This window comes from Tyto alba, unplaced genomic scaffold, assembly GCF_018691265.1.
Source record: "Tyto alba isolate M040663 unplaced genomic scaffold, T.alba_DEE_v4.0 Super-Scaffold_16, whole genome shotgun sequence".
Lineage (NCBI taxonomy): Eukaryota > Metazoa > Chordata > Aves > Strigiformes > Tytonidae > Tyto > Tyto alba.
Genome location: NW_024881278.1, coordinates 31,333,850 through 31,360,860, shown reverse-complemented (window position 1 = coordinate 31,360,860; position 27,011 = coordinate 31,333,850). Strand labels below are relative to the sequence as shown.

Below are 27,011 nucleotides of genomic sequence, written 5' to 3'. Positions count from 1 at the left end.
GTGTCTCTCAAACTCTATCTCCTATATTTATACTAAATTTTCTTTCACCAATAAAGATCTGAGATAAAACAGTGTATGTTCACTCATGTATGTCATCTGTATACTTCTGAACACCTAGGTGGAATTGCAGATTATAGTTTGCATTCCAGCATCCTGGAATACGATAACAGCTCTCTTTGTGATAATCTTGTAAATGTTGTGATCCTGACAGTCTCAATAAAATTTTCTGCTTAGAGTTACCCAAGAATTTTAGGAGATCTGTGTACAGATACTTTAAAAAAAAAAAAAAAAAAAAGACATTTTGTGTATCTCATTTGGCCAGATCACACTTAATGACTGCCAGTTTAGAAGTCTCTGAGAGCATTTTATTAAACTCTTGCACCCAGCTTCATCAGAAAGAAGCCCATGCTAACCCTCGTGTCATACTTCTGCCTCTCCGTGCCCACACTCACAGACTTGCTCTGTCACTAATCCTCCGACTTCAGGGAAACTGTTGAGGGAATACGATGCTATTCACATGAGAAAAGGCATCGTAGCCTGTCTCTTTAAAAGCTATTTTTCCTCTTTAAATATGACTTACACCTAATTAATCTGGTATTTATAGTCTCTAGAGCTGTGTAGTTTACTCCCAGCTGTTAGTTGTAGTCCTTTCACTGCCATGCTGAACTGCATGGGGAGACTGAAAAAAAGTCAGCCAAAACACCAGTCAAGTAAAGCTTTGCTTCCCAAAAGAATAAAACTTGACAAATCTGACAGGCTAGTGCAAAAGGAGCATAGAGATCCCTACCAAAAATATGTGGGAGGGAACATATATTTAAAGTAGGACCGCCTAATTCAGCTGCTAAATGAATGTAAGGAGCTCTGTACGTCTGTGTGTGCGGGAGGGAGAGGGAGAGACAGAGGGAGAGAGGAGCAGAGGGAGGGAGAGCAATGTGCCTTTCACAGAGCTGGGAGCTTGATGGGAATGTTTGATTAGCTCCTCTGAAAGAAAAAAAGGTGTCCAGGCCTCCCTCTGCTGCCTGCCTCTCCTTCTGTAGAATAATGTTGGCTGGAGTTTGGGGTACAGAAAAGCTTGGAAAAAATAACACTTTCATACTGTGTGGAGAAAAGGAATAAAAAGTTGCACACCTCAAGCAAGGTAATTCTGATGTAATTTCTCTGCTATATTTATTTATGGGGGAGAGGAGGGAGTTGCTTTTGTGACTGTTGATAATAGTTAAATATTTTCACTGCTAACAAACTGTATGGACATAATTTTTTGTTTAGCATTCCAGCTGTGTGCATAAGATCAAAGACATAAGAAGATGAAGACATGGGTGTAGAATTAAATTGTACTTTAAATTATATATACTTCATTAAGTATTTAGAAAAGCATTAAACCCCTACTGTTAAAGTGGACACATATACTCACTGCCTGAACAGCAAGCACTTAACTATTTGATAAAGAATGGTGTATATTAGTCACACACCAATAGACATGTATATGCTTACTGTTCAAATAGTGTGTAATAGGTAATGCAACTTGTTCCCTAGGTTTAAAACAGCTTTGCTTTCAAGACTTTGTCTCTTTGATCAATAGGAAGGTGTGTGTTGTAGCATTAATTAGCACTACCTGACACCAGGGAACACTAATCTCCAAGATACAGAATGGAAGATGGTATTATTCCAGTGATATGTATTTATATGGTGTGAACTCCCTTGCTAGATGGATATAGATGTATGAACACTACAGTAGCCAGACGCTATATATCCTTTTGTGCTGAGTGCTTGTTTTGCTGGTGAGGTTCCAAAAATGAATAGCATTGTCAAGCCTGCCACAGCCGTTCAGCTCTCTGCGGAGAGATTAGAGTCTCGATAAGTCTCTTCAAAATGTGAGTTCTCTCAGACTAGTATGAACATGAACCAAATGCCCCAAGCAAACTTTCAACCCTAGTTAATATTTTGTTCCTAGAGTTTATGTGAAGTACGCTACATCCAGAGCAAAAAAAGAATTACAGATTAGAGAGGCAGATCTTCCTTGGAGTACACACCTTCTCCTCTAACCTCTCCAAAATTTAAATAAAATACCAAAACCAAGCAAGCACTCATAGAGAAAAAGTGGTTTAGATAGCTTTAAAAATACATTTGACTGAGAACAGAAATGGAGTCATATATATTAATAGCTTGTGCTTTATCATATACATCCTAAAGTTAAAAACACCTTGCATTTGAGTATGCTCAGAGAATATCTATATTCTTCTGGATCTGTAGTACCATGTTCTTCAGACTTTTTTCAGTTCGTCACTTGAATGAAAGTCATGGCTGTAAGACTGGTCTTTTTCAGAGATGCAAAGAGAGCTCAAGCAAAAATAAATGCATTGCACATGCACATTACTTTTCAATATTAAATTAGCATCTTATTTTAAAGAGACTTATTCTGCTTGTATATTTTATCTAATCCCTTGTGTTGCTGGGGTTGTTCTCACTGGGATGACAGAAGAGACTTCCTGTATTTATGTTATTCAAAACACAAGAAATATTTTTTTAAAAAAGAAACCTTGACCATCCTGCCAATATAATTGAATATTGCTTTGTGTTTCCACCTGCAGTAGGAATGTTATGTTCTTAACTTGCTCGCTACTTTATGTAATACACTTCTTTCCCTAGTACTGTTCTTACATGTGACTTACCACTGGCTGTTTAAACCAAGAAGCTTTACTAACTAAACCAGGTTTCCTCACACTGGGGATGTAAGAAAGATGATACCGCATGTGGATTCTCTTGTGCCTAATAATAATGAGATCCTACCAAAGTCTTTCCTTTAGTGGACACATGAAAAAGGTGTTCCCTCTTCACCCAGCTATTTACTTTCACAGAAGTAGGAGAAAATTAATTTTTACACTCCCTTTTGTCAAACTTGATTAATTGGAATATATTTAAAAGGTGGCTGTCTGAGCCACAGTGTGAACACATAAGCTGGGAAAAGAGGCTAATTACCGCATGTGAAACAACAGAATTATTTATTATTTCTGGTTATTGCTCTTTAGAAAACATTGCTAAAAATAAACCTAAAGTTTACATAACAGTGGCAGCAAAGCCTTGACTGTACCTGGTCTGCCTGGAGAGTTTTTAACTTTTTTCCTTTTCACCTCTGAGCCATAAATAAAGCTCTAGACAGAAAATACTGCCCAGTGGCTTTACATGTTAAGCCGAAGCTCAGGACACACATGTTCAATTCTCCGTTTTACCAGAAGTCTCCTAAATGATGATAGGTAAGTCATCTAGGGCACCTGGTGGAAATGAGCAATAAAAGTGATATCTCAGTTTACTACCTGCAGCTACTGCTGTATTCCTCCTCCAATGTCTGGAGGCTAAATCCATAGAAAGAAATGCTGTGGCACTCATAGACATGAGCTCCCTGCACAGAGGGACTGGCATGGGCCGGGGCCAGAGCAGGAAGGTGCGTGTTGCCCCATTGCAAGGGGATGGGGAGGCACCACCTTCTCTGGGTGGGTGGTGAAAAGCAATAATCCAGGATTTCCTGACAGCCCTGGGGGATGTTCTGGCCCCCTGAAACTGAGTCCACCAGGACTCCTCCAGCTTGCTGCAGCATCAGCTGAGGTTTAGACCTCCCGTTCGGGGCTGAACAGATATGTCCTTGCTTCTGAAATCCCACCCATCATACAGGTCCCATGGATCAGTGTTGGAAAACAGAAACACAGAACAAAACAAAACTAACGTGCAAAACTAAAGGGTTTGATTTTGGTTTTTAAGGAGAGAAAAGTAATAGTCCTAGTATGTGTTGTACATAAAGTCAGGGAGGATGCAGCTACAGCAGTCACAGGTCTGCCCTCCTCATCTTTCTCCTGTGGAGCAGTTTTTAAGGCCAGAGAGAGAAATAGGTGCTTAACACCTACTTAGAGCACTTCAATTCCTCTTTTGAACTTGCCGGGGCACAAGGACCCCCTTGTCCCACCGCTGGGCTGGGGTGCCTGTGCTAGAGCTCAGCTGGGACCTGGGACAATGCAGCCCCTGTTCTGGGCCCGGCTGTCGCACAGAGACTATAATTATCTCTCTTCTAATGACCAGCCAGGCAAGATAACAGTTTTTATGCTATGTTTAGAAAACAATGTCTTACTACAAATTGACGGTTCATTCGCCTGTAAAAGAGCCTCTCTAACAGTCCTAGAGCAGCTGTCATTCTTTTGCCTCCTGGTTCCTTTATTTGCTGCACATTTCACACTTGGAAAAGTTGGGTGAATGCTTCGCAGGCAGCGCAGCCTCCCCCTGCCACAGAAGAGGCTCGGAGAGGCACAGAAGTGCCCAGAAAATCTGTGGCTGTTTAGCTTGTATCTCTATTAGTGAATTAAACTCTGACTGTCTGGCTCACAACAGCCTGCATTGCCCTTGTGAACTCTTTAAGCCCCCGACCCGAAGGGGCTTCGGGCACTGCCGCCAGCGCTATGGAGGGGAGCAGGGAGCAGCAAGATCACTTTTTATTGACTCCTGATAATGCCCTGCAGAAAACAAGCTGCTGCAAAGGGTGGGATGTGAAGGGACTTGCTGCAGATAAAACAGGAGCACGTATTACTGATGAGCTTTTCTTCCAGTGCTGTGGCCCACGGACAAGTCAGGGATCTACTGAAACTATGTAGGCTCCTAAGGCATCTGTGGGGTAGCTATACTGGCCATCTGAGATTGCAGCCTGTGTGGATATATCTGACCCTTGCAAACACTGGGAGGTATCAGAACTGGGCAGCCCTGACAGCATGACACTCATGGTTTAGCTACCCGAGTATTTGCTCTGGGCTCTGCAAACGCTTTGGACCAAACTCTGTGCTGGGGCAGCTGTACATTTAGTGGTGTCTGAGGGCTGCTCCCACACCCTCTGCGGGTGCCTTGCCAGCAGCAGAGCAGAACCCACTCCCTCCTTCTGCAGCCAGCTCACCCTCACCTCCCTTGCCACCTTCTCTGAGCTGGCATCTCTGCTCTCCTCTGCAGCAGGACGTGGTTGAGTCGCCCTGGGCCAGGCTCATTTTTCAGCAAATGAGCCCTGGAAAAAAAAAAAAAAAAAAAAAAAAAAGTCTTGATCAGAAAGAAAATTACCCAATGATGGAATCACCAATATTTCCCCCAAAAAATGTATTTTAATTACAAAAAATAACACAATCTGCAGCTTTTGCTTTCCCTTTTGAAGCAGAGCGCCCAAATCTATAGCTCAAATCCAGAACTGGAAACACATTTGCATTCAGAAGAGTATTTATAACCATCTCTGCTTCATTCAAATCATCTAGGTTTAATCAGTTCTTAAGGTGACAAGTCTTACCGTCATGACTGAACTGGCTTTTTAGCACTTATTAAGTCCGTCCTACCTTTGCTTTATCTCCAGAGCTTCAGAGTGCATTAAGAGGTCAGTGGCACATTAAGAACATGATTTGTCAGTTACACTTAATGTGTCTCATTCTACAGGACATCCCATAGACACAGATATAAAAAATACTTTCAAGATCAATTAGAGTTTGCAAACTGCTTTTCAGCCTTTCACCTTATAAAATAGCTTTGTAAATGTAACACAAGTAATACAGCAGCCAACAGACTCTCATCTGGCAGCTGGTTTCATATGAAAAAAAGCGCATAATTGCCAAGTGACAGTTTTACATGCGCCAAAATTTCTGGGGAAATTCTGAATGATTTTGTGTAGCTTCATGCAGTCCTTTAATGTCCCCACCAGGATGAGTTAGGGATTTCCAGCGCCTTCAGGCTTGTACATAAAACTGTGGAAATTTTTACTTCTCCAAAATCACTTGTTTACAGGGAAGTTTGGATGTGGCCGTCTGTGCCCCTCAATCTCCCTGCCAGGTTCCTTTAGGGATTCAGAAGGCTCCATTCTTTTTATTTTCCCCAAACACATAGTTTACCCTTGAGTCCGTAGAGCAAAGGTGAGACATAGAGGAAAGCTGGCAGCAGCTGTGTGTATCCTGGCCCTGGTCACCTTCAGTGAGTCAGAGTTACGAAAGGGTAACAGCTCTGTGACTCCGGGGGGTTTTCACAGCTGCCAGCTAGCTGAGGGTGATGGGACCCATCCTGATCACCTTGGTGGGAGCCCACCTTTCTCACCTCTCTTGCAATGCAGCTGCAGTCCTCCAGCGTTTTGTTCTCCTGGCCTTGGTGGAAGAAGTTTTTGGCCATGAAGCATATGAAGAAAGAGAGACTGTTTGGAAGTGAGGCTAAATGGGAAGGAATGTCCAATTGAGGGAGGGGAAGGGTTAGAGAAGTTTAGACTAGTTGCAATGGAACAACTTGGTGCAAATCAGACTGCTCACAAGGTCAAATACAGGCATCACACAAGCCAGACAAGTCTTCTTTCACCCTGCTTTGGAGTGAATGATGTTACCAAACTTCATCACAAATTACATGGTAATTTGGGCTGTAAAGTCTCAGGTTTCCATGGTCTACATCTTCTATTCTCAGTGGTGAAATCTGTGTGTAGAAAAAAATACACAAGTTAAGCAAGAATCAGATTTGAAGTAGAAGAAGCTCATAGGGTAATCTCCTAAAGCCAAAGTTCAGAACAAATTTCCTGACCATGGGAGTTGATTATGCAATATTGAGGTCTGCAGGCTTAGTTTTGTTTTAAAAAGAAAAGAACGTCAATTACAAGTGCCTGCTCCCAGTCCATGTGTTAAGCACAGTTTTCCTTTTTGATCCTGGCCTCTCAGAAGCAAAATCCTGTGATTCATCTCTATGCCAAAACAGCAGGTTTTAAAAGCTTCTAATATGCAAAATCAGTAAATCAGTGTCAGCCTGGTCCTGAGACACATTTCTCAATAATTTCTGGGTGCACCTACACTGTCACAGTATCCAGGACTGGGCTCTGGAAGCCACTTTCTCTGCCACTATGTTTTCTAGCTCTTCGAGCCCTCTCCAGGGCACTCAAATACTGAGGGATGTAGTTTTAGAAGCACAGGCATCTATCACGTTGTCTGCATGACCCATATGTAGAGAGCCCACTCCTGCCAGTTGCCAGGGGCTGCCAACACACATGCCATAAGGCTGCACAGCTTGGCCCATGCTATGTAACGTCCCTCACCAGCACCTCCACCAACAGCATGTCTTCAGAAACCCAGCACTACCCATAATAGCCTCATTTATAATGCTGGCACCCGTGCAAATCCACAGCTCCCTTTCATCCCCAAAGCAGCATGGAGTCCCAAGATGTCTTCTGCAGTCATTAAAAATAGAAACCACTTAGTACCTTATTTCAAACCAGAGCCCCGTGACAGGGTAGTTATAGATTTTTTTTTTTTTTAATTACATATATTTTCTGAATCCTTATCCAACCAGTCCATGGCTTTGGCATGAGGTGTCAGTAACCATATTGACTGCAGGAGATGGTGCCTTGATAAAGGTTTTCTGAGAGATGTTGTATAAATTTACTAGCATGCTTAAGGATCGGGTTTTCTTTTAATCTAGACATGTAACCCATTTTTGTAGTAAAGAGATACATGTAGCTTTAATAAGCAGAGCATAAACATCCTAAAGTTTCTCTAAATTTCTACTTCTAAGTTTCTACCAAAAAAAAAGGTGTCAAGTTTTGTTTGAACATGCTACAGAAATTCCAGAAACCATCCTCAGGGTGATGTGCAGTTTCCTCAGTGCTTTTAACATGAATTCTTCACTTTCAGACCAATTATGTACCTTCAGGGGAATTCTGACACACTACAATAACTCTTAGTTCGCAGGCAGCACAATAGCATGGTTAGTCAGTGCTCTTTTCATTGTGCATCTGATCTGAGAAACCACGTATCACATTTTTAAAAGTCAGTTTGACTTGTTAAAACCATTTTTTGGGAATAGAAAATGGTGCATTTTCTAAAAAGTGAAAAATGTTGCCATGAATCTCATGCCACAAAGCTAGCACAGCCCTCAGGAACTGATGAATTGCAGGTACTTCCCTTTGCCCTCAGTTTCTTGGGGAAATGTCAGTGCCAGGGATTGGTCATACCTGGCTTGAGTCTGACTGATGCTAAGCAGAAGTAATTAAAATAGAAAAGGGAAAGAAGTTCTCTGCAACAGTGAGCAAGCTTCAGTGGACAGAGGGAGCATGGACTCGAGCCTGGGAGCAAGAGGAGCTGATACATGAGCAGACAAAAGCTGTGGTGGGGAGAAGGATGGAGGGAGGGCGTTGTCTGGGCAGGGATTCATAGGCTTGAGCTAACAGCGATTCCCAATGAGCCATAAAAGCTGCACATCAAAATTTAAAAATATACATATATATATATTCATAATACATTAATAGAAATCAGGAAAGTACAGTGTAATGATCCTCACAGAAATCATCATCTGGATAGTGCAAATTATATTTTCTCTGTGAGTGAGTGACGTATTCTAAATGTATCTCTTCCTTTGCTGGAAGAGGCAGGTCAGACCATCATAATTGACGGTTATCTTGCTGAGACAGATGAAAAAGTATAATCATTGCAGTTTTATTTAGGCTCTGAGAAAGGTCTGGCAAGTTAAATCACACTGTAGTTTTAAATAAATTACCTTTTCCTGAAAGAGCTCTGTGGAAAGTAGAGAAATCATTCACCAATGTTACTTCACCCTTACGTTGGTTTAATTTCACCTTACGTTGGTTTAATTTCAGGCTATTGCATGAACACAAAATGAGTAGTGCAGGACTGCTTGGGTGTATTTATTTGGCTCTAAATTGCTGGGTATAGCATCTCTTCATTATACCTACCTGAACTATTCTGGACTAAATTCTTCTTGCAAATCTACATATAAATGTTTCTTAAAACAGCTCTGAAAAAAATGACTCCTGTGTCCAAAGAACTTAGGTAGAATTTAGACCTCTGAATACATCCATAGCTCGCTTCAGGGACTTGACAGGTACCCCATAAGAGGTACAGGCTACCAGCAGTTCCACTAGCCCTATTCTGAGTCAAGGACCTCATGGAGCAGAGCAGGCAGCATTTAAAACATGATGTGGAAGCCACAACAATCAAAGCTTTTGTAATAAGAAGCAAGTGTTGAGAACCTTTAATTAGGGATAACTGTATCAGGGCTCTCCATGGCCTCAGAAAGTTTGAAGTCATATTTCCTTCATCACCAAAGAAGTGCCCCATCATCAGACTCCAGGGCACAAAAGATTGGGATACCTTCCAATGATGAAGCTGGACCCCTGTGCAACCAGGAATGTCAAACGTGGGGTCAGAAAGAAAGTGAGAAGGGGCCTGACTTGCTGCTTGCCTGGAAGCAGAGCAGAGCCAGAGTCTCTGGCTTTGTTCCTAGAAGGAACATGTGTTTCACAGTAGCTCACTACTGCACAAAAAGTAGAGTCCAGGGAGAGGAAAGACCCCAGGGCCCTACATCCTCTCCTCCATCTGAATGTCCAAACCACGGGGCTGCAGCAAGGCTCCATGGGCATCTTCACAGCTCTTAGGATCCCAGACACACAGTGGTCTAGTTTCAGTAGAGAGGGGAGAACATGCCCAGGCATCCTTGGTACCCTTGGGGATGGCACCCCATCATGGTTTGAGCCTGGTCGGCAGCCAACCACCCCACAGCCGCTCACCCACCCTCCCCCCTCAACCTGGGAATGGGGGAGGGAATCGGAGGGGTAAAGGGAGACTCGCAGGTTGAGATAGAAATGGTTTAATAATGGTAATAAAATGAAAACAATGACAGCAATAGAAAATATAAACAGGCAATGCACAATGCAATTGCTCACCACCCGCTGACCAATACCCAGCCCGTTCCCGGCCAGCGACCCCGAGATACCAAGATCCCACAGTCGCAATCCCAGAAGTGAGAGAGAGAGAGAGAGAGCTCCTTCCCCACCATCCCTCCTCTATATAGTGAGCATGACGTTCCATGATATGGAATATTTCACTGGCCAGTTTGGGTCTGGTGCTCTGGCTGTGTTCCCCCCCTGCTCCCTGTGCCCTTGCGCACGGGCAGGACACGGGGAGTCGGAGAGTCCTTGAAATCCCAGCAGCAGCTGAAAGCATCAGTGTGCTATCAGCATGCTTCCCATACCAAACCCCATGCTGAATCCAAAACACAGCACTATTCTAGTTACCAGAAAGAAACATTAACTGGATTCCAGCCTAAACCAGGACACACCCTCTCCCTCAAAAGAATCTCTTCAATCAATTCATAGAGGCCCTGCAAGAGGTGGGGCCTGTGCTCCCTCCAGAGTCATTTTGAACTCTTGAGGCTTCTCCAAGAAGAGGCTACAACCTCTGACCACCTCTGAGCTAACACTGTTGTGAGCGGGTAGCCAGGGTCTTTCAGGCTACACAGGGAAAATTTCCATGTTTCGTTTGTTAGGGGCAATAGGCATACACTCATTTTAGGCAGATCACCAACCACCCAGCAGGCTGGTGCCTGAAGTTACCACACACTGACACCAGTAAGCCAAGCCAGCCAGCTGAACTTCTTTGAGAAACGGGGCCAACAGCTACCTCTCTGTAGCAGCATGGTATAAACCGGCATATGAACCAGAAATGGAGCAGTGTCCAAGCCCTCACACTGAAGCAAAAGGCCTAAAGCAAGGAAAAACTGCAGCAGCCATCCCCCCGCTGCCAAAGGGGTCACTACCTTGGGGGTGGAGGACCACTGCTGACCGGGTGCGGGATTTGTGTGGCCACAGAAAGCAGCTGGCAAACACTCTGTAGCTGCTGTTCAGGTGGTAAAGGAAATTATTCAAAATTAATAGCTCTGACTGTAATCCTACTGCTAGTTGTGTATGTTAATGCAAAGACTCTAAGGCAAATGCACAAGCTGGCCACAGGCTCAGAAACTCTGTCAACAGTGGTTTGGTTGTTTATTTTATTAAACACACAGTTGTCTGATGTGCAACATCCGATATTTCTTACAACTCCTCCACCACAAGGGAAAGACCTGCAGCCATAAAAGCCTGCATCTCCTTGTCAGCTCTTTCTGATGTGTTAGATAATCAAGCAGAGTGCACCGTGGTGCCCTGAAGCTCAGCACCACCTCCAGGAAGAATTTTTGGGTTCTCAGTTCTAGTTCTAGCTGCCTCCAGCTGTCTGGCCAAGATGTGGGGCTTGCAACCACAAAACAGGCTTCTCTGAAGGCTGAAGAAGGTTGAAGAATGCACATGGTACAGGAAACATTGAATTTCTTATTGACACTTCCCACAAACAATGTGGGCAATTAATTTCTTTTCTTCTTTTGATATGGTACAGTATATCTTGTCGTGTCTTTGCAGATGGTGCTAGTACAGATATTAGCTTTCTCTTGCTTCAATTATAGCAAGCCCCTTGTAATTTCCTTCATATATGAAAGAAAACAAGTGAGTATTCCCTCACCTTTTCTATAGAAGAAGGTGATGAGGTCTGTGATATTTTTTAATTCCTGGATGCATATATTCTATTTCAGACCACTCAAAAAGTCTGGCATCCCATGCAAACAAGCTCACCTTTGAAAAATAGCACCTTGGATCTTACTTTTTGTGACCTGGCCTGGGATACCTACAGGGCAATCTAAGCCTCTGAAATGAAATATAGTTATCAACTCATCTTTTCAGGCTTAGCAGAACTTACTACCTGCCTTTTTAAAACAAATAGCCACTTGGATTTTTTTTTTTTTTTTTTTTTTTTTTTTTATGTAGACTTTCAGAACAACACAGTGCAGTGAGGGTACATCATTCCTTCCCTCTGACAAGATGGGGGTGAAACTAAATTGCGTGTGACAGTTCTTAGCCATAATACCTAATGTACACCAAAATGAACAGCTGTTGTATGCATGAGCAAGGTATAATACCACGGGGACAGAGTATAAGCACAAAGCAAAGAAGGGGTTAAACAATTTTTTAAAAAGAGACAAAAGAAACAAAAACGAAATCTAAAATGTTCTATTCTAGAAGATGATGATCAGCTCTTGTTTATCCAAACCAATTTACTCATATTTACACCAAGCCCACTTGATTTTCCCATAAAGGGCACATAGTTAACTCAACCCACAGTGCGTAGACATCATGTTGCTAACTCCACGCTACTTGCTCAGATAGCTTTCAAACAAAGTCCACTTCTGTTTTTTTATGGTGCTAGTGCTGCTGCGATATTACAACCCCTTGACAAGGCGAACAATAACATACACTATTGTGGTACAAAGAGAGTACAGAAATTAATTTCTGCAGCACAAGAGATTACAGGAAATAAACTGCTTACTCCTGCAGACACAAAGCACGTGGCACCAGCAAAGAATTTCGGTTTGCACGTGGAACAGGCAGCAGTGCCTGACACCAAAAATCAAGGACTTAAAACCTACACTTCCATCAGAAAATGTCATAGTTTGCCATACAGTAACAATTTATACGGATTTAAACCATCTGTTTGTTTGTAGCATGTAGCAGCTCTCTCAGATCTTTATAAAAGTCAAGCTGCTAATAAAAGGTCAGTATAAAAATCTTATTTTATATGCAGAAATAACAGTTTGCTAACTCTGTCTCTTTCATAACATTCAGGCTTTTTCAAGTATTTGTGGTAGGGGAAAAGTAATCAACATACTTTCAAATAGATATTTTATTTTAAAAGGTAAAATAGGATCTGCACTGGGAAATACTGACAGAAGTGCTTCTTGCCACATTTGTACTTGACTTAGCTGGGATTTAAGCATGTCTTAATGTAATGTGTATACTTAACTGCTTTCCTGGCATGAGGCTAACTTCTGTTATGGCAGTCTGAAGGATACAGTTGGGAAAATGTATTTTGATAAACAAAGATCCAGCATACAGTTTATGAGATTTAATAGTAAATGGTCGTTAGTTACCAATACTGCCTGAGACTGCAAATACTGCATTAATGGAAATCTGATGAGGAGAAGTCTCAGCAAAACTAAGCCAACGTAGAAACTTTTGGGTTTGTTTTAATGGGGTCTATTCAGTTGGTAAAGGAACAAAGGAACCATAGCTTTGTGTTTAATAGCAAAGTATTATTCTTGATCTACAGATAAAACATCCCCAAACCTCCCAGTGGATCTACACGGACTAAAAAGCCTGTCGTATGTATGGACTGGAGCCCTGCTTTCCCTTTCCTTCCCAGAGAAACAAAAACCCCCACTGTTTTATTCCAAGCTGCTGTTCCCTTTATCAGTTTGAAGTAGAGGATGCCGGGCTGGCGCACAGCATAGGAGATCTCATATAGCTTAAAGCAGGTGACTCCCTAGGCCCCAAATACAAAGAATGCACACAGACTTCCCACAGTGGGAAGCTAGGAGCCCCTGAGCTGGACACTTAATGGTCAGCAGTGTAAATCCTCCTGCACTTTCCCCCAGGTGACAGCCCAAGGTCTGAAGTCCAGGACCCCCCTTAAGAGTAGCCACCAGAGCTCTGTCACAGGATGTCTATGCATTTTTCTTGGCATACATGTGCCTAATGTAGAAATTAATATAGTGGCAAAAAGAAGTTTCTTTACTATTATAATTTATTTCCATCAGGATATTAGTATAAACTGCACCAGCAGAAGTACAGAGTCCACAATAAGATGCTTTTGTGTGTAGCTATGACAACAAATCTGTTAAGTAACAGCCTTGTCTGAATGCTTCTGTTAAATGTTTTATTGATAGAATATCTGTTATTGCAGGCTAAGGGGTCTGCTGAACTCATTTTCCCCTGACAGGCCTTACATATGAACTCCTTTCAGATTTCTTGGCCTCTTTCTGCAGGAAATTAGTAGTAATTTAGGGAAAAATGCTCATTTTCTGTTGCCTTGAAAAGCAATGCCACCAGCAGACCAAGTAGAGATTGCAATTGCAGCCAAGCCTGGGGTAGTGGCACCCAAGAGGGCTGGGATGGCTCCTGGGGTGGCTGGCCTTGGTTTGGGGACCAGCAGGGTCTTCAGAAAGCAGTGAGAAGTCTTGCACAGCACTGGTGGTACAGGTGGTTATACATTTTGTGAGACAGAAAACGTTAAGTAGCATTGGACTCTCCCCACAAAGCACACAACAACCCACCCTCGAAGCCAGCTTTTACACGTATCCTTTACCGTCTCAGACCTTTTCTAGTCTAATTAAACTGGAGATGAAAATACCTCAGCACCAAGCCAAATACTGTCAGGACAAATTCTCACAGCTCTCTTTGACTCTAAATAAAGATGCCGATGCTGAATTTATTCGCTGCAGATTTTGGGAATGCTCATATTAAGATGCCTTTTCCAAAGCCTAAGTCAGTGCCAGTATAGTCTTTAATGGTGCATGGTGATTCTGCAAATTACTTGCAACTCTTATTCTGCTTCTTCCTTTTCTGAGATTGATCCGAAGTGAGAACTCATTCCGGGGGGCAATTTTTTGATACCTCTGATGTGGTGATGGGTTGAGACATGCCTGTGAAGAGAAAAGCATCTGAGCCAAGTTCCTCTGAACCCTCTTCTACAGCTTGTTACTATTTCCTTTAGCCGCTTCACAGTGGAAATACACTGCAGTAAGTGCTTAAAATAGATTTTTCTTCCAGGAGATGGGCAGGGTTTTTTCACAGTGAATGACAGTGACAGCAGAATATTAACACATAATTGCTCTTGCTGCTATTGATTGTATGATCTAACGTCACCCCAACTGCACTGTCCATCATTTTGCAGACACAGTCACCATGTTGATCCACTTTCCACACCCCCAGGATTCAGTTTGGTGTCTTCTGATCAACCTCTGTTGCTTTCAGCTTTAGCAGCCTAGCAGGAGGACTGCTTTAGGGAGATCATTAAGGAAAGACATTGTACTGTTAGGAAGTGATACTGTCAGTATGTCCTGGCATTTCAAGTTCTCTGACCATAGCACAGAAGAAAAAAATCAGAGGTGCAGCTGGTCCACATAAAAAGGGTTATAAATGATATAGGCCTAGAACTGTCTGAACTTAGTCTAGCGTACCATTTTGGTAATCCTCACTCAAGAAGCATGTGTCTTGCCTGAAAGAGAAGAGTAATTAAAACAAAAAATGTGGAAACGTTGTATATAAGACAGATTGCAGATTTTTTTTTTTTTTCTCTCTCTCTTTCTTGTATCTGCCTTGTCAGTCTAAATTTCTTCCTGGGGCAGCCGAAGCCCTGGTTCTGAGTACACAAATTGTTATGTGAAATCTGCGACTGCCATTTTTCCAGGAGGCAGATATCTTGCTTTTCCTGATTATTTGCACCTTTAACTTTCCATGTATTTTCTTCCTTGATAGCAAGCTAATTTTTATTTTAGTACAAATCTTTCTGTTTGTAAGTAATCAGTTTCTTTTTAAGACCAAGTTTATTTTGATCCTTGATTTTTTCCTGTACAACGCACAAATATTTTCTCCCTCTCAGACTTTTTACTTTGATAATTTTCGAGCATCTTGTAGTATTTTAATAACTAAGATTCATTTTGAACACCCAATCCAATATTCCCTCAACAATCACCAGATAACTGCAAAATCAGCACAGGAGGTGTCACTCAGGAGGAGCTGAGAGGGGTTATCTCTGATAAGTTTGTGTTCTTGTAGCCTGGCCAAGAGCTTCAGGGATGGCAGGGTTCAGGAACCATATATGCAGACCCAGAAAAAAAAAATTGTCCAGATATTATGACAGAGTCCTCTTGATCTCAAGGTGCTTGTACATGTGTGTACGCGTGCACACAAACACGCATACACATCCTCAGAAAAGGAAAGAAACCAGTAATTTGGCTCACAAACGATGGCACAATTGCAAGATACTTTATACAATTTCCTTCAGGAGCGAACAGACTTACATTCCTCTTCTCTTTATGAGATTACATGGTGCAGTTGATGTGCAGACAATACGATACTGTGACCGTGTCTTAGAAGAGTAGTGAATGAACTTGACTAGCTGTCGGAGCATATCGGTACCCATCGTGCCCTCTCCTGCCACTAGCTTCAGAAATAAGTATGTGGAATGGGATCTTGGTTTCCTGAGACAGAAGGCAAATCTTGGACAGAAGTGAAAAATTAGTCCGTGAGAGTGCCACAGCACAACACCATCTCCTCTGGGGACATCATCTGCTCTGAAAAGCATGAGAAGAGGATGCAGCATGTGAGGACTGTGAAAGGTTGGAGAAGAGTGCCTCTTCCCCCGCTGTTCCATCATCATCTGTGATACCTCTGAATGCAGCCTGATGTACTCTTCTTTTCCTTTTCAGTGCTCCTTAGTGACACACCCAGATTTTGCTTTACTCACCATGAAGGCCACAGTCATTGCAACCTTCTTTGGTAAGTACAGTTGATGTGCTGCAATTAGTAGTTTGTGGGTTTGTACTCTCCTGTCCTGGCTCACCAGTGGCTGCTGGCTTCTTCTTTTCACTTTGGATTCCATGGCTGATGAAGGTTTCAACTGTAGGAGGAGTAAGCCTTGGCACAGCTTTTCAGAAACGGGCTACACAAACTTCTTGACTTTGGCATAGAAACGGCATTAATTACTTACAAAGATTTGTGAGTACATGCCCAGCTGCATGTAGTCCATATCAGGTGGCACAATTGGGCCTGAAAATTGTCTGAATTGTAAAGATTCCCTCCAAATGAAAACCAGCTGTTTCTTACATGTGAGCATCCCTTCCCAGTTTTCCTCTGTGTTCTTGCTCTTTCCATGAAGAAGAAGGTACCAAAAGAAAGAGGCTATAGATGTGTCTTATTTTCTTTCCCCTGGCAATCAAACAGGATCTTGCTTTTGCTTTTTGGGAATATGTAGAGACTCCAGAATTTGCAAATCATCTCACATGAACATTCTGGTTGATCAAGCATGATTTCTTAGTGTATCTTACTTACATGTCTCCCTTTGATGGAGATCCAGCCACCATGTAGCCTAACAGTGCTCTATGACTTTAATTGTGATATTCTCAGGCAATATTCCCTCTAACTGGGCTCCTCAAGTCTGGCAGGATAGCCACTCTTAGTTCAAATTCATAGCTACCTAGGTAGTTGTTCTGTCTTTACTAAGAGACCAAATTAATTTCTCCCCATTAAATTATGCCCTAGCATTGCATGTTGTTGGGACTTTGCACTTTATTTTCCACCAGTTCTCTCCTTTTTTTTTCTAACTATAGTTTTGCCTTGGCTACACAACTGCACCAGTGAAAAAAAGCCTCAATACTGCATCTATACGCTGTCACTTCAGACACTGTGAGACTGATTTTTCTTCTGAGCACATTCTAGGAGTGATTAAGTCTGCAAACTCTCTGCAACCAGTCTAGGGGGAGAAGAGCATGAAAGAAATAAGACTGCTGTTGAATTTTCTAGTAAGATTAACTTAATAAATGATGAGCAGATCAGCCAACACATCATAGAGAGTTTCAATTCCCTCTGAAAGCTCGGAGAAGGGAAAGGTGAATAGGAAAGTCAAGATACTTGTAATGAAGTTATTAATTACCATAATATAGTGGTTAGAAAATAAGCACAGAGAATTAAGAGGTTTTGTTCGTCATGCACTTAGCAAGTAAACCCGACAAGGAAAGCTACATACATATATTGTGATGTATGTTTTAACATAAAAATATATGTCTCTTTTACTATTATTACACTTTTCAAATTATAATTCTACTTACTGAAGAAAATCAGTGCCCTTCCCGGGACAGGATGTTGGAACATTCCACACTAGAACCTCATACAGTCCATAAAGCTGCCCAGTATCCCATACCCGCTACCACCAGTAGTGCCACAACTCACGATTACAGGATAACTTCCCTACCGGGCTACTGAGAAGGATCTTTTTCTCCCTAACTTCCCAGTTGTTTTATGCACAGAGCATGTTGTTTCACTGACATCTGTATCACACCAATTACAAAGAGTTTCCACTGCTTGTGGAAATACTAGAGCCTTTCATGGTTTTCTGGATCCTATGGACTCAATTGCATCTTTTGATAGTGAGTTCCACAGATGAATGTGTGAGCTGAACTGATCTTTAATCCCCTTCAAAAAACTGCCCCACAGTAGATGCCATCTTGACTGTGAAGTTAACCAACAAGTAGAAAACCAGCTGTAGCTGAGAATATTCACATTTCTTGTTTTCAACCTGTTGATTCAAATTTGGGAAAACTCATGCACAGGAGCTTATGATGACTGATGTTGACATTCACCCTTTTTCCTGATATTATGTTTTCTTTGTTTTAGGTGTGTTTCTTATATGTACATATGCAGCTAAGGAAGCCACAAAGAAGACAAAAAAAGCTAAGCTATGTAAGTGGTCCCAGTAGTATTTTTGGCTGCTTCACAGCAGACATGTCTGGCGCATAAAAAAAGTGCAAAGTAAGGTTATATTCTGGTAATTCTTCATAACTCTCTGCAGAGTCAATGGGAGCACATGTTAACTAACAAATTCTTTTACTGAAATCAAATCACTAAGAAAAGCACGTGCTACTGAACGTGTGTAAAGGGGAAAGTGTGTACTTCACTACTAAAATGTGTCTTCATAGGTCATTAGGTACCACACAAGGATCTAAGCAAGCACTGAGGTTTTCACAGAGAGAGAGAGAACTATGTGAAACGGACCTGCCGTAACACAAAGCATATGTAGCTGATTAGCATGAGACAAGCTGTGCGTGTCCTATGCACAAAGATGTATAACTTTCAGCCATACTGCTGTAAGAGTATTTCTTCCCACAGAGTGTTTTGCTCATTTAGTTGACAAACAAGCCTGCTGCGAGGTTGTGAACTCACACTTAAACCCCTTGGTCAAAATAAATTATACCCCGCAAATAGTTTCAAAAATTAAGGACAAGATAATGGGCTGTGGCTGCAGCCTGGCGTTATAGATGGCAGGGAGCTACATGAGCACAGCAGGGGCCTTGGGAAGCATCTGCCTTGTGTGTGCACAGTCCTTCCCAGTCCTGACTCACAGCCACCTCTTCTACACCCCATTCCCACATGTTAACCACAGCCTGGGTGACTACATTTCTTTCTCTCCAGCAAAGTGCCATAATGGACATTTCCTTCAGAGAAGCAAACATTGGAGGTCAGAAATATCCTCAGGCCTCTTTATTCCATCCTTAGTTACAGCCACATCCCTCAGTATAGGGGTTATTATGTGTTACATTGTAGATGCAGAATATACATACACGTCTCGTATCCCCAAACCATGGATGAGAAGGCATAAGAGGAGGGCTTCCCTGGCACTCAGTTACTCATTGTTTCATGACAAGATGTCTCAGCTATGAAAACATTCAATCTGACTTTACTAAGTTTTTTCACTCACAGATGTACCTCAGATTGATTGTGATGTCAAGGCGGGGAAGATAATCAATCCAGAATTCATTGCAAAATGCCCTCCTGGATGTCAAGATGTAAAATACCGTGTTTATGGCACAGACATTTATGCTTCTTTTTCCAGTGTGTGCAACGCTGCAATTCACAGGTGAGTGAGTTTAAATGAGCAAGACACTCAGAAAAAACTGTCGTTTTAGTGTGGGGAGCTCTCAGCTTTTCAAACCCTTTAAAGATCCCACTGCCTTGTAGGTTTGATTGCAGGCTGCTGTTCCAGTAGAAAACCTGTGAGAAAGGCCATGTATGATGCAATGAATCCAATCTTATAAAGTGCTACCAGTCCTGTATTCCTATTGAAATCAGTTGTGTTTGAAGATTATTTCTCAACTTTTGGAGAAGTGTCTTGAGATTTGAAGATCTCTCATTAATGCATAGAAAATTGCTATTGTACTATTATTCAAGTGGAAGATAGGGATGGAGCTGCTGTTGCTAATAAAGCTTCAGAAAAAAATAGGGAGATCATCAGTGATGAATGCATAGAACTCTCCTACTTCGGGAATTGGTTTTAGTTCTCCAGATTTGAATTTAACTGTCCTTGACATCAAAGGCTGAGTAATGTGCTTTCCTGCCACAGAAAAGGACACCGGACAAGAAAATGTATAATATAAATTTTATAGCACTAATTTTGCCGAGTTTTATTAGCCATGTAAAAACGTGCATAAAATTTTAGTGAAGAATAACTTCACAACTAAAACACGCCGTAACTGTAGGCAGGATGGAGAAGCAGGATGCATTCAGCTGAAGATGCAGTAGGAATTTATAAAGCCTGATTGAGAACTTGACTTCACTTGGAATTATTTGAGCTATTGCAGCGCTTCCAGTTCTGTGAAACAACTGGGATCCTGAGTAAAGTTGAACAGTTAAGGCTTTGGGACTTTATGCCTTACCCAAGCACCGCGCAGCACGGCGGCTGAGGAGCCTGCGTGCTTGGGGCTGCCACCTCCCGGCTGCTCAGCCCCTCGCTGGGGAGAGCACGGCCAGGAGGCCGGCTTGTCACTGACAGGTTCTTCCTTCAGATACTACTGCACAATGGAAATTGCTTGTCTCTGCACACAGAGCCCGTCCCAAAGGGAAGTTACAACACAGTGATAGCGGCTGCAATTTCCCCCATGGTTCAAATGCTGGCTGCCTGTACTGTTGCAGCGAGGGTTTCAATTTTCCTCATTTACGAGCTGGGTTTGGCTTTGATATCTTATATGTTGCATTTCCTCAGACAGTGAATTTCTTTTCCTTACAGCTATTTTACCAGCAGCTTCTTGCATTCAGCAGAGAAAGCTACAGCTCTAACACAGTCTTCACCATTGTTTGCTTCCCATTACTCATTTTCCTGCACAGTGTCATTACTACCAGTCCTACCACCCCTCTGAGTTGCAGTCACTTCCCCGTTTGCCTGCTTTCCTAACGATGCCACAGCAGGTTGCACACACTGAAAGTTTTCTGTTTGTCTTCAGATACATGTTGCATCATATGTCAAACACCGTTTAATGTGTACCGCACATGGAGCCTGACAGGTTTTCTGCAGTTTCCAGCAATATTGTGTTTGGTTTACTCAAGGCCGAGGACAGAACCAGGCTTAGTGTTTTTTGCAGATAACACATACCAGAACTCAAAGAAAACGTTATTTTTTTACAAAATAAGAAGTCAAGCGAGTGAGAAGTTTGCCTCAAATCTGTATTTCTGTCACATGGTTGGCCTGAAAACTCCTGAGTATGTCGCCCTGTATCTTCAGTCATTCAATCAAGTATGTAGGAATTTTAACGAAGGCAGTAGCTTGTTCTTGTGTGCAACTAGGTCAGCCTTAAACACAGGACCAGTAGATCAATGGGAAGAGCAAAGAGATCCCAACAGCATTTCGTAACACACTGCTCTTCTCTGTATGGAAGAAGCACAAATATTTCTTAGCAGCAGATTTAGTAGTAGTGTCACAGCTCCACTGCAGCCCCTGGCTTAAAGGTAAAAGTGAACACTTCGTACCTCCTGCATTGTTGAACACTTTCTAAGTTTTGGGGGGAAATTTCCACCCTTCAGACACCATGTTTTCCCCCCACAGTGGTATAATCGACAACGCAGGCGGGAAGATCCTCGTCCAGAAAGTCGCCGGCCACTCCGGTTACCGTGGGAGCTTCTCCAACGGGGTCCGGTCCCTGTCACTGCCGCGCTGGAGAGAGTCCTTCCTCGTGTCAGGTACCGTGGTGGGGTGCTGGAGCCACCTGCCCTCCCCAGCAGCTCCCACTGCCCCACCAGCCGGGAGGCAACGGGCAGAGGGGGAAGCAGCCTACTTGTTTGAGACCTGTTTAGTCACCATGGGCCCACCTCACCTAGCTGTAGCATGAATAATGCACCTGAGACAGTTTTTATTCAGTTTTTATCTCCTATATAGCCCACAAAGAGACACACACCTTGCCAGCAGTGTGCTCGGTTCAGCCCTGCGTGGGTCTGAGCCTACTGTGGGAGGTGACAGGTCAGGACTGACTCTCTGAGGGCACCTTCACTCCTGCTATTGACGTGTAAAATCCAAGCCTCGGTACTGATGGGGAGGTCTTCCTATTGCACTTGCTCTCCATCCTGGTAAGTAGCGCTGCTAAGGGAGCAAAAAGGCCTTTTTCAGCCTTTTGAAGCATCCTCAGCCTACACCAGAGTTTGCATCTTCTGAATCAACTTCTGACTTCTGTCAGCTCATCTCAAACCATATACAGCCATACTGTGTTTATGCAAACTTTATATTAAACAATTCTATTGGTACTTCTCAACTATGTTATGAATTCTCCCCACCTCTGTTAGCCAAACAGTTTTGATATCTACTCAGTGCAAGGAAATCCATCTTAATTTAATGATCATTCTTTTTTTTTTTTCTCCCCATAGTATATACAGCAACTCATTTGCATTCACTGACAAAATTCACAGACTTTTTTTGTAAATCAGAGACCCTTTACACCAGCTTCAGATTATCTTAAACCTACTTGCACCCATTCTATCTGTGTGAGAGAAGGGTCTAACTTATATTGCTTTAAATACAATTTCTAAATCTAACTTCTTGCTGCACCCATACAGTGGGTCAGTTCTTACTGATCCATACTTTTGGAGGTTTAGGATAGGTACAACCAACTGATATTAGTTAACTACATTATCCCTGGAAAAATCAATGGCTCAAGCAACTGAACAGCCACTAAAAATAAAGAAATGTTCTTTTCATGTGAAAATTTGTGGACAGCAAAAGAGGTCTCAGAAACTGACCAAAATGAACTGTCATCTGGAGTTTGCATTAATATATTTGGATGCACTTTTTACAGCATTCTGCCATGGGCAGACCACATTATGAGAAGGATTTATTTTGGATGAGTAGGAATTTCCTGGAATAGCTGAATTGCTACTTGTACTTGTTGCTGTTTTTTCTCCAACAAACAGCACATTGTAATTCTAGTACATAAATGGGAAATAAGATTTTTTTAACCTCAGCAGCTGCTCAGTTGTTATCCCATAAAATTGTAGTCATTTTTGATTTATAATAACAAAACTTTATTCTTAATTAATGAGACACTATAAAATAAGATACAAGAGAAAGTTACAAGCACTTGTAAGAGGAGATGATGAGAAATCGGGGTATGTATAGGGATGATAAGATTTGTTGCACATGCCCTTAATTTTACACATGCTGAGTGCTCTCACTGATGTCAGTGGAACTACTTAGTTTATAAACTACTTCAAGTGTAAATCTAACATATCATATCATATATTATATTTCATACATAAATAGGAAGAAAACTCTCAGTATACTTAAGGAAAATATGGGAATTTTAGAGAGAAATTTAGAGGACTAAAACCCCAGGAAGGCTGTGCTATTCAATCCTAGCAGCCTGAGGCTGAATGCAGACAGATCTCACTCTCAAAAAGAGATGAGTTGGGGGGTTTTTTATGAGTCATAAAAAGGCAGAGCTGCATAAAGCATTCCCCAATAAAAATACAAAGTCAACTCAGGCATTAATTTCAGGACAGCTTTAGAGCTTGAACTGAGTCCCTTATTCTCCAGCCGAATTCCCTTTCAGCAGAACAGACCCGTATGCAATACTGTACCCTGGAAATGTGCCAACAGTTTATTCCTAGTTACAATATCGTCACCAAGAGTTTGTGATGTTTAACTTGTGAATGAGCATCTGCACAAAAGAGCGCAGAAAAGGAATCCTCAGGAGACGCAGGCAATGAAGTGGTGTGATTTAGGGGCAGTGGGGAAGGTCTGTCCTCTGGGATTCAAGCAGCCAGCACACCAGGAGGTATGCAAATTTGCTGGTATTCACTTTCAAGCACTGAAATGACTTGGCATTCAATTGAATGACTCCATTCAATTTAGTGGGAGTTTTGCAGCTAGTAGGCTAAGAAAATACAGTCCTAAACCTCTGGGTTTTCTAGTCACAAATAAGCATGAGAGGGTGAGCAGCCACCACACCATAGCCCGTCCTTCAATGGCCAGAAGTTAAGGTTTTCAGCCCACATGTAAACCCATTTTTAAGTACATAAAGCAAACATCAACGTAGATGTAACTTTTTCCAGACAATAAAGAAGACATTACCATTGCTACAGAGAGCAGGCCCACATTCAGATCAGGCCTCCGACCTACCACTTGGTCAAATGTAGGAGGCAAGTCAACGTTGATCAAAAATCCCAGAGCCCAGGAGCCCTCATGCTAGCTAGATTATTTGCACAGCAACGGGCTTCAAGTTTACATTAGAAACCAGATTAGCACAGAAATATTCTAAACTAAAATCAGATTATTACTCTATTAATGCATCCATGTACCAACCACTCATACCTGACAACTCTGCATCGGTCAGGGTTAAAGAAACACGTTTAGAAATCATCTGCAATCCTGTAACTTTTCCATCTTTTTACCAAATTGGCAGAAGAGCTCCCTAGTCTCACTTGGCTCCTGACCCCAGTTTTAGCACTGGGGGGAAGTGGATGTGAAAACCTGCTGCCCTTCCCTTAGGCCAGCCTCCGTGAGAGACTCGAGGACAAGAAGGAAGCTCTTTCCAGCTTGTCCTTTCATGCTAACTTGCCAGCTCTGGTCTTTGGCAGATCTGTGTTGACTTCAGTGGAGCTGCTCTCAGTTTATACCACTGTAAATGAGAAATGGAACAGCTCCTTACATCATTGTTTCATTAGTACCTCAGGCTAACTTCTTCATCTAGGGTTTTTTAATGACAGCTGAAATTTCAGAGATAAGTAAAATAAAGGAGGTAGAGACGTGAAAAGGGACAAAGGACAGTGCCTCTCCAGCTCCATGGATGTCATTGCACAGAGAGGACCAGTTCCTCTGGCATATACCCTCCTTTGTGTGCCATCACAGGGGAAACAGCCCTCAGTTCCCACGAGTGGCTCAGCCTGTAGCAGCTAATTCTGTTCAGTGCTGGTGGTCTCTGTGTTGACCACCCAGGATGACAACTGACACGCTCGCAGTGCCATATACATCCTCTTAAAAAATCCACTGAGAGAATGAAGGAGAGCAGACCTAGCATCACCATCATGACCCAGGTTTTTCAGGAGGTGGAGGTAGGTATCACCCGAGGTGGTCCAGAAGCATGACAGAGCACAGTAACTTCTAGAGACAGTCACCGGGGTCCAGAAGTCCTACATCCACCACTTCCTAGAGGCCAGAGCAATCTTCCCTACACTGGGATTCTCTGCAACACTTTTCATTCAGCGATATGTGGGAATATAAAAACTGCCCTACGAGATAGAATTGCATGGCCACATGTACCAATAGAGATGTCACCTGCTGCAGCACTGAAAAGATTTGTGGTTTAAAGCCTAACTGGGAAATGCACCTCATTGTTTTAAGACAGGACCCTCATTTTAGATCTAACTATAGGTACCATGTGTTCCCACACACAAGCACAGCCTTCTCTCACTGTTATTACTGCAAAAGACTGTTGCCAGAAATGGCATCTTGCAAAAGTGAGGTCAGAGAAGAATGCTGTGTGTGTGCCGAAATGAATCCCACATCAAACATGCTTTCTAAGGCAATTGCATAGCTGGGCACTGGAAAAGGCTGCCTAAGGAAGCTGTGGGTTTAAGTACAGGTTACACAGATGTCCTTCAGGAACGGCCCCGTTATGCTTAATAACATTCGATTGCAAAGGAATGAACTAATTGATCTCTTCTACTCCTTCCCAGGACTGTGTTTTCACGCTTTCTAACGTTTTTTTCATGATGCTGGATTTGGGCATTGGTATTTTTAGTGGCATGGTTTTGAGATTCTTCCATCAGATGAAAAAAAATCTTCAAGAATATGAGTTGGGCAGTAAAGAAGCGGGATCTGATTCTGAACACATACATTAGATGAGAATTTTATTTCAAGAAAACTTAGAACATTTTGTGATGCTTTCTAATGCATTTTTTTGTAGAGGGCAAGCCAAGAAAAGGTGTGACATATCCATCAACTCTTGAATATTCTTCTTCAAAAAGTACGGCTGTTAAATCAGGCAAGTAATTGTGACTAACTTTCCCTTACATCCATTCACAACTACCTGTTGTAGCTTCTCAGTTGTGTAATACAAAGATATAATTATTCAAAGTCAGAAGTAAATGCATCCCTTAGTTTGTGTAATACAAAGATATAATTATTCAAAGTCAGAAGTAAATGCATCCCTTAGTATGTCATCTGATCCCTCATGGTATTTTTTATGTTAAGCATATGGAAATTATCCCAGACAATTTCTATTTTTTTGGTCATACCATGTTTTACAGACTTCTATTACTGAGTAGTTTCCCCCTTGCTTTAAATCTGTTAGGGAGTATGATGTTGCACTGATTATATGAAATCATTTGAGGTTATACGTGTTGACTTTCTCCAAATGTTATTCATGTTATCTTCTGGGATATTCAGTGTTGACAGTATAATAATAAATGGTAATATAATACTAATGACATGGATGGCAATGCACAGCAGCTGTAGCTAAGGATGATATGATAAGGAACTACTCTGTATAACCATTTTGGTCAGCATCCTATTCCGTACAACTGAACTCAGTTTAAATAATTTAGTTGTTTTCAGAGGTCTTTGACCAAGTCTTACACCAGGTGGTAGATGATATTCAAGTACACTTGAAGCACCTCTATCACTAAAATGACACTTGTTTGTGTCCCCTGTAACAACTGTGTAATGATCAAACTCTTTCTTGGAGGTGTGAATGAAAACAAAACGAATGTCTCCTACTACCACACTTCACTATCACAGCTTTTCTTCTGATTGCTGAGCCTAAGCCTTTCTGGCCTTATCCACTGTGAGCTGTGGCATAACAAAATGTGCTGTATCTTTTCCATGACCTCAAATGCCTGTCAGTGGGTTCATCCATCCAAGGCCACACAGAAGTTACTTAGAGTCCTGCTCTTCTCCCATACATTACTGTTTGGTCCCTGGAAGCAGAGTACAGAGCTCTTTCCCCATCTTTAGGCTTTTACTTGCACAAAGGCAAATTTAAATGTAAAAGCTGTTGTTGTTTAGACTGAATACGTATCCCACAAAGTCATGACTTTAGTTTGAAATACCTTTGCATTTACAATCAAATAGGTACAGATTTGTATATAACTTGACCAGGTATGCAGACATTACTGGCCCAAATATTATGCACTGCTACAAGGGAGGCAATATCATAGCAATCTTGGCTTTTTCTAAGAAACGTTTACTAAAACAACATCTCATCGTTTCCACACTTGAAGTATCAGCCCAAACATCTCACACCAGACCAGGGACAATCATAGCCCGGGTAGAGATCAGCAGGCTGCA

At 42.1% G+C, this 27,011-nt stretch overlaps 1 protein-coding gene across 8 annotated transcripts in view; it reads left to right on the top strand.

Annotated features, from left to right (window-relative positions):
• Nucleotides 1-885: 885 nt before the first annotated feature.
• VIT (vitrin) overlaps nt 886-27,011 on the top strand; it is a 56,557-nt gene continuing 30,431 nt past the window's right edge. For 5 of the 8 annotated variants that reach the window (XM_033011077.2, XM_033011076.2, XM_033011075.2 and 2 more), the window contains exons 1-6: nt 886-1,138; nt 16,120-16,189; nt 18,083-18,148; nt 19,151-19,322; nt 21,282-21,415; nt 25,630-25,707. In XM_033011077.2, the coding sequence (XP_032866968.2) occupies nt 16,159-16,189; nt 18,083-18,148; nt 19,151-19,322; nt 21,282-21,415; nt 25,630-25,707 (481 nt within the window). In that variant the 5' untranslated portion in view covers nt 886-1,138; nt 16,120-16,158. Of the gene's footprint in view, nt 1,139-12,313; nt 12,405-16,119; nt 16,190-18,082; nt 18,149-19,150; nt 19,323-21,281; nt 21,416-25,629; nt 25,708-27,011 lie in introns of those variants that run through there. The other 3 variants (XM_042789790.1, XM_033011073.2, XM_033011072.2) reach the window with 2 other exon arrangements.